This window comes from Theobroma cacao, chromosome 9, assembly GCF_000208745.1.
Source record: "Theobroma cacao cultivar B97-61/B2 chromosome 9, Criollo_cocoa_genome_V2, whole genome shotgun sequence".
NCBI classification, from domain to species: Eukaryota; Viridiplantae; Streptophyta; class Magnoliopsida; order Malvales; family Malvaceae; genus Theobroma; species Theobroma cacao.
In genome coordinates this window covers 34332484-34341834 of record NC_030858.1, presented here as the reverse complement: position 1 = coordinate 34341834, position 9351 = coordinate 34332484, and the positions used below count along the sequence as shown (strand labels likewise).

The following is a 9351-nucleotide window of genomic DNA, read 5'->3' as shown; positions in this document are numbered from 1 at the left end:
GAAAAAAATTATTAAATTTTTAATAATTTATTAAAACTTTTTAAAATATTATGTCAAAAATATTTAACTTTGGATAAAAAAACATTGTTGATTAATGTCAAATTAACATGAGAAGTAATGCAATTATTTAAATTGAGAAAATCATTAGATGGTTACAATCAAGAACAGATTTAGGAGATGTAGAAATATGCACTAAGGCTTAAGGCTAAAGAAAGAAGAAAAGGCTACAATGGTCACATTTACATTGCCTGTGCATTGGGGGTGAGAAAAAATTTATAAAGATAAAGAGTAGTTGAAGGTCCCCTACATATAGATTCGTGGGCATAATATAAGTTATGGACACCCCAAATAATTGCTACTACTATTAATCATGTTATAAATATGGGTCAAAGAAGCTAGCAGCATGTGGTAGCATGTTCCCATAATAATTCTACTTTATTTTTGTCTTATACAATCAAGTCTACACTAGTTATCCGTGCAGAAATACATTGTACCTTACTTATACGTATATTTCATTCTTAAAGAAAAATGAAAAAGAAAACAGTGTAACAATGAATTATGTAATGGTTTGAAAACATATATTGTATGATACAGGAAGCCACGAAGACACGATTTTGGTTGCACCATTTGACTTGAAACGTTTCTAGCACATGCAATAGAATTAGGTGAGCAATATCCGGATGTTTTGGTAGGATACAATGCCAACAATTAATTTAACTATCCAAATCTTTAAAAGAAGAACAACTGTAATAAGATTCTAAAAAAAAAAAAAAAAAGAAAGAAAGAAAGTGGTTTATCTTTTGAAGGATCCATACACCTTTCCCTCCAAATTAAGGAACTATTTTAGGAAGGTAGGTCATCATGCATATGCATTGCTGTCTTTGTTATTTTTTTTTTTTTCACCAACTACAAGAATGGGAAATTTTTTATTCACCCTGATTAATAAAAAAAAAGTGTCTGCTGCAAAATGGGTTTGAAATTAGTCAACTAATATCACAATGGGCTGATCAAATTTTACTTTGTATAAGGTTGCTGTCAAGAAGGTAATTAAATAATCACTAATGATCAGGATTGATTTAATTGGTAAGTTATCTGCCTGGAAATAATTAATAGGTATTAATTCTTGGGTTTGAATATGACGATGACCTTTCATTGATATTAATCTTAGATGTCGACATAGAGTATGGTATACCATGTCCTGACATGAAGACTAATAGTAATTTTATATTCATATCAATGATGAATTTAAGCATATTAAAGGTTTACAATTTGATATATGTTTAGTTTTTTAAACAAACCAATCTTTTTCGGCTTTGCATTTGAGATTTTGTTGACAAGAGGAAGGACAAGAAAACTGATTTAGAAAGACCAAGCACGTCTATCTCTATGTCCAACTTTTTGTTCGTCTGAGATTAAGTAATTGGTATTCTGCGATCGAGCCCTGAGGAAGCTCAACCTTAAGTCAATTTCTTCCAATATGGGTCATGATTTATAAATGGAGAAAAAGCCATGCAAGTATTCCTACTCTTTTCCGCTGTCAAACGAAGACCTTTTTTTTCTTCTTCTTCTTTATTTTGTTTGCAATTCCTAAGTATTTGGACTTTTAGCTCATTTCACACTTGAATCTAAGCATTATTCATGGCATCAAAGGAGAATTGTATCTAACTTTTACATTCAAATAATTCATAGTCAATTACTCATGGGGTCCAAGCGAGCTATAAGCCATTGTTTTCTTGCTTAACAAGTTTAGTTTATCCTTCCTATTGGCAAACATATAGTTGTATCATCAAATTGCTCCAATTCCTCCAAATTTAGTCGAAATGTATCATTATAAAATGAAGTATCGTTTGTAATTTAGAAACCAAGAAGAAGAAATGAAGAAGTACGAATGTGGACTTAATTGGCTTTAACACCTCAGTCTTGAAAAAGCTGTCGAGAGCTGAAAACGACAGTCACAAAGGCAAACAAACCTAACCCAATTGACTTGGAATAGTAATACTCGAAGAAAACGCGGCAATTAAGTATATTTTGACATTAGTTGCTTTTATGTTGGGTCAGGCTTGGACCAAACTTTTAGGCCTAATAATATTTGGGTGAGACATGGACTGCGATTTCAAGGCCAGAACTTGGCCCTTAGATGCCATTGAAGCAATTGCTCGGATGCTTTTATGTTTAATTCCTAATTAACACTGATCATAGTTGAGCTTGTTGGGCGGAATATAAAGTGCCATTCGTATTGGAATGAATGTAATAGCAATGCACAGAACAAATTACCAAACATCTGCACAACAGGAACACCTGGAAGACAGGATTTGATTAACTATCATGCGTAATTGTACAAGAGAATGATTTCTATCAGTGGTGAGTGACAAAATAACTTTTAACTAACAAGTGAGATTCTAAAGTTACATGCACAGAGAAGACTTCTGGGAGAAAAAAATAAAAAAAAAAAGATACCTAAGATGGTCCACCAAAATGAGAAGCTCTGTATACAGAGGAGGCTGCCTTCTCAAGGGCTAAGCTGAAGGTGGCAAAATGTTAACCAGCATGTAAAAGATGTATCTGTGCACTCCCCTGTTCTAAGTCGAACACCATTAGTTAGTATGCATTATTGAAGAGTTCATCATCATGAACCAGCGTCTTCTGATATTGGAGCCTCATTTACTTGATCAGTTGACGGGGTGCCCGAGTTTACTTGATCTGTCAGTGATGGAGCACAATCCATTTGATCTGTACCAAGGGAAGGATTTTCCTTCTTATCTGTTGCCAGCATGGCAGAATTTGTTTGACCCGCTTCGGATGGGGTAGAGTCCATCAGATATACCACTGGCTGAGATGTAGTTGGCAGAGATTGATTTTTTTTATCTAAATTGTTTTCAACACTTCCATACTCTGAGAGGAGATCCATGAACTCGTTAAGCAAACGCTGGACTTTTCTATTTGAAGCCATTGCAGGAAGAATGTCTTCTCTTAAAAGTTTGTGCTTTCTCATTCCCTGCAAAGATCCAGATAGCTTAAGGGAAAGAATTGCTTAAAATATTTCAAAGCCCTAGGGAAACAAGTAGCTAACTAGGAGGTCAGATGCCAGCGTCCATGCCAATAAGAAAGGATATGTGGTTAGACTTGTACAAGCCAGAAAACAAACCAAAAAGCCCTGGCTGGTTTTGTCCTCTGGCAATGGGAACCACAAGGATAGAGGTGCTTTCATTGGCAATAAAAATTAACCAAACAATTTTTTTAAACAATATTTCTTACCTTATGAGGACATTGACCATCAAGAAAGATTTTAAAATTAATCGAACAAAAACAGTTAAAATATTAGAAGAAAACATAATCTGCAAAGCAGCTCAGATAATGTATTTTCAGAGGAGTGACTCTCCTCAAATATTCTAGGATATGATGAAAATAGATGCACTAACATCCATGGAGTATGTAAGGTATTTCCAAGGGGTTGGGATGAAAGACTTACAAGCACATAGGGATCCCAAGCAGGGTTCTTGGAATCCGAAGCCATCCCAGTTGGTGGCCCAAGAAAACTTTCACAGATTTCCCGCAAACGAGACTCGTCTGTTTCTCTGCAAACACAAGAGCATGTATAGTTTGTCAATGATTTATTATTATACTTCCATAAGCAAGAGAGAACATTAATCTGCAGAAATACATAGATGCCACAGTTCTATTACTCTGCACTATGAACACAAACTCTGCGTTATAAGTAACAACAAGATCATAGGCCAACACTAGGAAGCCAACCATGTTTTTTCTGCTATCATCACTCATAAATGCATTAGATACGGAAGAAAGACAAACCTTGCTAGGAAGCGTATGTAGGAAAGAAGGCTCTGGCGATATTCATTAGGGGATTTCAAAGCCAAAGACGATGCCAACTGAGCTTCCAAATGAGCACGTGTCTGCACTCCATCATCAGTTACCCTGTTGCAACACATGATCGCTGGTGAAATTCTCGGACCCATACAGTAAAACAAGCTTCTTAAAATAATTAAAAACTGGAATTTATTCAAATTATAACTTTAGCAACTACTGTGTCAAAAGGAACTTTAGAAAGAGACAAGTATTATTGAATTTCATGCTACAGAATAAGATACATATACTCTGTATAAAATCTGATATGGCTACAGTATTAGGGCAAAATATTAACAAACAAACCTGCTCCAGCCTGGCTTTCTGGCCAAATATTTCCTCACATCCACCTGCAGTGCAGCCAGCTCACCAGTTTGAATTGAACCCAAATTCCAAGAACTTGCAAAATTTGATGCAGGGAAGCAGTCATCTGCAACCCTCAGCCAACACATGAGACTCATGTCAAAGAGAAATGCATGCCGAGTAGCCAAAACAACCAGAGGAGAACCAGATTTTGATAACTTAGCAGATATAACTTTGATTGTGCCTGAAAAGAGTTATACAAATGTCAGGAAATATGTGTAACATTGCACATGAACATGATATTATGAGCTGTCAACCTACAACTACAAAAGAATAGTCTTCTAAGATCACACAAAGGCTCAAAACATATCGAGTACATGTACCTTTCACAGACGAGCTAAGATCCAAAGAGATTAGAGATGCCAACGAATCATGGAGGAGACAGTTCCTATTAAAGAGATCCCATAAATACAAAGATCCTTTCCTTGTGACCAATAACAATTTCCAACTCTCATCACAATCTATAAAAGTTGCTGCAGATCCCATCATCATCGTCGGCAATGCACGCCTTCCACACTTTGTATAAACCTTCAAAAAAATAAGGTACAATTTTCAAAACAATTTATGAAATCTCACTGTGTGATTTACCAGGCACAATATCATACAAACACACGCAAGGCCCTAGTCTAATACCCACACAGAACTACAGTAACACCCCCCCTCTCTCTCTCCCTAGTCCCTCCCCGAGACAGGAGAAAATAAATAAAAAATGTTGGAAAACCATGAAACTGAGATAGCAGAGCAAGATACTACACAAGAAGATAAACAAATCTTATAATTGCTCAATGGAAATTCCAATAGTTATTGTCCAATGACTGTGTCCAGAACAGTTGTGACAGGATAAAGGAGTATACATTCTTCCTGGGCTAGAAGAGAGTGTTCTCGCTTACCTGTAGACACCCATCTTCACATCCAACAGCCCAGAAGTTTGCATTTCCAGCTAAAACAGAGACTTTTCCCGAGATACGATCAGCCCAAAGAGTTTGAGCCCCTCTTGTGCAAAGAATTTCTGTTTCTTTCATCATACATGCATTTCCCACACCAATAATGTCATTCACAGCATGCTCCCTAGGGCGAGCTTCCAAGCAAACTGGAGTCATATCCTCACCTTCTTTCTTGTCAAATACCCTGATTGAAAGAGATGTGGTAGAGGAAGCAGTGGAACCTGAAGGCTTCATGCTTCCGGACTGTTCTACATTGATGCTATGATCTTGGCCAGCAGAGACGGGAACTTTCTCAATAACCAGGCTGTCAGTAACAGTAGCCCTGGCAGTGAACCCTGAGCGCTCCTTCAAGTCAGAGCTTCTGCCAATGGTTCCCCTGACAGACACTTCTCTCACAGTACCATCAGTAGGAACCACTCCATTATCATTCTTTCCATGATCAGAAGATATAACAGGGAAGTCTAGTACTTGAGACTGAGCACTGCCAGAAATAATTTCCTCCTGAGTAGGCACACCAACTGCTTCTGGAATGATCCTCTTTCTACCATCAGGGCGTCTATATTCTCTTTGTTTCACAGGACTAGAAATTCGGGCAGCACTCACCGCTTTATTCGATCCATCACTAGCAGCAGCCCTGCTCTTCTTCCCATCATTATTCTGAGGTTCAGAATTTTTGTTTGTGACCCCCAACTCAACAGAAGATTTAAGGTTTTGCTGAACATCCAAAGCTACTTTTTTGCTAGTGGTTTGCTTGGCTGAAGCAGCTTCAAGCAATAACTGTGCTGGGCTTTCCGCTAAATTTGCCTGTCGACCTCTTACGTCACCATAACGACTTCTCTTTAACTCATCAAGTTCAGCATCACTTAGCCTGTGGCCAAGTTCTTTCACTTCAAAATGGAAAGTAGCCACTGTCCCATCCAATGAACAGGCAAAGAGAGAATAGCCATCAGGGCTCCTGAGTATGAAAGGAAATTACTATTAAGAAATAAAGAAAACACGCATGAGGAAAAAAGGGATACTACAATGCAAACAAATGTACAATCAATGACAGAATAAATGTATCTTTCACAAAAATGAAAAATTTACCAGGATAAATCCACAACACTTTGACCAAAGAAATGCTTGGCCACAAAGAGAGGGCGAGGGCTTGCAGTTGTCCACACAGTTATAGTGCGGTCCTGACTCCCAATGGCAATTACATTATATGGTTGTGATTCTTTCCCCCCAATCTTAGCAGCTCCATTTGCCCAGCCAACAGGTGTGGCTTTCGCTTCCTGTGAATTGGCAAGATTCCTTCTAAACATTGAGTGATTAAACTTCACTACAATAACTGGGGCATTGTGACCTAAGAAGTCAAAGGTGGCAGCCCACTCCCCTCTCTCTAGAACAGGTGCAGAATGTCTTGGCTTTTGGAAACCATGAGTGGTAGTTATGAAATGGCCACAAGGTGACCATCCAAGCCGCCTGAAAAACGTAGATCCCAGCTGAAAAGAACATGTTTCACATCAGAAAATGAAACAGAATTTAAGACCAAAGAAAATTCCATCAACATAGATAAACATACAGATTTTGCCCAGTGGCCCTCTGTTCTGTGAGCAAGACTCCAGTCACTTGTTCGCCATATTATGACTGTCTTGTCATCAGATTGACTTGCTATGAAGGACCCAATGGGATCCCAGGCAACTCCTTTAACAAGACTGGAATGACCCCTGAGCACAGCTGTGCAGATGCCATTGCTCATATTCCATATGTGGATGGTGTTGTCCAAACTCCCACTAGCCAGTATTGAGTCATCAGGAGACCAATTGAGATCCACCTACTTCAAGCGTAGAATAAAAGAAACCTCCCAGTTAGATGATATCCAGTGCTCATTAGAAACTACAATGTTAAATTAAGGTGGCTGCAAATGACATTACAGAAGTAGGCATTAGCAAATGTGAAGAAAGAAAAATATGCTGCAAAAGTGAGCTTCAAGATAAAATGAGATGATATTTCAAAACTGAAAAATCAATCAATATGCAAGAAGCACAACAAAACTAACTACAGGACAAAGTTTTGAGCTCTTATCAGTGGCTATATGTCCCAACATGAAAAATAATATCATTACCACATCTGCAGTGTGTCCCCTCAAAGTCATTGCAACTTTCCAATTTTCAACATCTGGGGGCTCTCCACTGCCAAACTCAGTGGTCCCAGAACCAGGCTTTCTCTCATGAATTAAAATCACTTGATCATCAGACCCTGATGCAACAAATCTACCATGCTTAGCCCACCTAACACAGTTGACAGACCCAAAGTGATCACGCAAGGTTGCAAGAAGCCTTTGTGTAGATTCATCATTTTCCAAGTCCCTGCCAACAGATTTCATGTTCCAGATTCGTACCTGCATTTAAACGATCCAAAAAAAATGACATTTAAGAAAAATAATAATAATGTACCACTTTACATATACGCTAATAGAAGATGCTGTTTGTCAGCATACTTAGATAATCTAGGGTCATAAAATGCCTCCATATAATAAGGATCAGGAGATATGACCCAAATTTAGATTACAAATTAATAAAAATATTGAATTATAAACCTTCAGATCATAAACTGTGAAAAGGTCTTAAAACTAGAACTGAGAAATCAAATCAATCCACAATTTGGTACATTTTACTAATACCAGTTGAACTTTATTCCATGAAATAAATTATGGTCCTAGTAAAAAGACATTATTTTTGTATGATTTTCGCAAAATTTAATTACACTACAGTTACAAAAGCAGTAACACTTTTGGGAAAATTACAAGTTACTGAGGAATGTGAATAATTCAAAACAAACAAAAAGGGAAAAAGGAAAGACTCATAATGACTAATCATATTTGAAGCGTGAAAGCATGAACATCACTTCTGAGAAAATATATTCTGTACAAAGATCTGAATTCCCTATATGGTTCTCAGTTTTACAAGATCCTAAGTAGTAGTAATTCCTCAAGTTCCCAAGTTTTCTTAACAGCCAAATGATGGAAAGAGGATGAGAAAGATTCTATTAGCAAAGCCAATTAGCAGCATTTCAAAGGCAAACCTAACTTATGACTTCCTTGAAGATGGTGTGTCAATTAGTGGCCAAAAGATGAAGTAAAAAGTACTAAGAAGGAAAGTTTTACCTTGTGGTCACCCCCACCGGTAGCAAACCTAAGACCACCAGGCTGAACATCAATGGAGAATATCTGCATTCCCTCGTGCCTAACCCAACTTGGTTTCTCAGCAATCATCTTTCTCTTCTTTTTTTACTCCACAAAACCCTTTCAAATTCTGCTTCTTTTTCTACTATGTTAGGTGAAAACTCAAACAATGACTAATAAACTTCATAGCTTTTCAACCAAAAACAAAAATTCAACCCACAACTTATAACCAAAATTAAAGCTAATGGGTTTTTAGCAGCTAAAACCCAACAAAAAAAAAATACCAATAGCGAATATTGACCAAAACCCAGAAAAAAAAAAGGAAGCTTTACCTTGATTCTTAAGAACCCGGAAAGGAAAATATGAAAATTTAGGGTTTTGAAGAGTTTAGGAGTGAAGAAGAAGCAAAGTTCGAAGTGTGGTTAATGGAAAGAGAAAACAGAGACAGAAAGCTTTTTAAAAAAAAAAAAGAAAGAAAGAAAGAAAGAATATGTTATTTCACCTAAGCTTATTCTAAAACTTAACTAAAAAATTGCTAATTAAGGGGTTTTTTTGTTGGGGTGAGGGTTGAGAAGAAAAGCCCTAATATCGATTCCAAAGAAGGCAAAAGGTTAATAAAAAAAGAACCCTAGACAAGAGGAGATCAAAAAAAGGATAAAACTTGGTCCTTTTTAAGGGTCAAAATTCTTTCTTAGAAGATTGTGAGGAAGGGTCTTCGATACGGAAGACTGCAACAGAGAACAATGTATTTAAAAGAAAAAAGAAAAATAAAGGATTAATCTTTGTGACCCTTAACTCTAAAGTACAGAAAGATGGATGTGGGTTTCTTTACTAAATTTGTATGAAAACGACAGAAACCCAAATATAAATAGATAAATAAAAGATGGATAAGAATGTAAGCTGTGACTAGTAAGCTTGGCTTTTCTCAAATTTTGTTTTCCTTTTTCAATGGGGATTGGGTTTTATATTCAACTTACAATATTAACCCAGAGTCCCAGACCATATACCAACTTTTAA

The 9351-nt window shown here is 36.9% G+C and overlaps 1 protein-coding gene across 2 annotated transcripts; it reads right to left on the bottom strand.

Moving 5' to 3' along the window:
* Positions 2281-9163, bottom strand: LOC18590346 (protein HIRA). Of its 2 annotated transcripts, XM_018128058.1 has the most exons (10): positions 8317-9163; positions 7276-7551; positions 6733-6984; positions 6255-6652; positions 5115-6123; positions 4548-4752; positions 4168-4408; positions 3811-3933; positions 3470-3575; positions 2281-2995 (listed from the first exon to the last, which is right to left on the bottom strand). In XM_018128058.1, exons 1-10 carry the CDS (start codon positions 8422-8424, stop codon positions 2627-2629), a joined length of 3087 nt encoding a protein of 1028 aa, XP_017983547.1. In that variant the 5' UTR covers positions 8425-9163; the 3' UTR covers positions 2281-2626. The 2 variants fall into 2 exon arrangements, with proteins under 2 accessions (XP_017983547.1, XP_017983548.1); XM_018128059.1 differs by lacking the exon at positions 8317-9163 and having other exon boundaries at positions 6733-6987; positions 7276-7355.

Bases quoted from the DNA above. Each gene is read 5' to 3' on its own strand.
- LOC18590346 (XM_018128058.1), bottom strand. From the start codon at position 8,424: ATGATTGCTGAGAAACCAAGTTGGGTTAGGCACGAGGGAATGCAGATA. The intron at 6,653-6,732 runs GTATGTTTATCT...TGTTCTTTTCAG, and splicing joins AGGGCCACTGGGCAAAATCT to CTGGGATCTACGTTTTTCAG. The intron at 3,576-3,810 runs GTTTGTCTTTCT...TTGTGTTTGCAG, and splicing joins TACATACGCTTCCTAGCAAG to AGAAACAGACGAGTCTCGTT.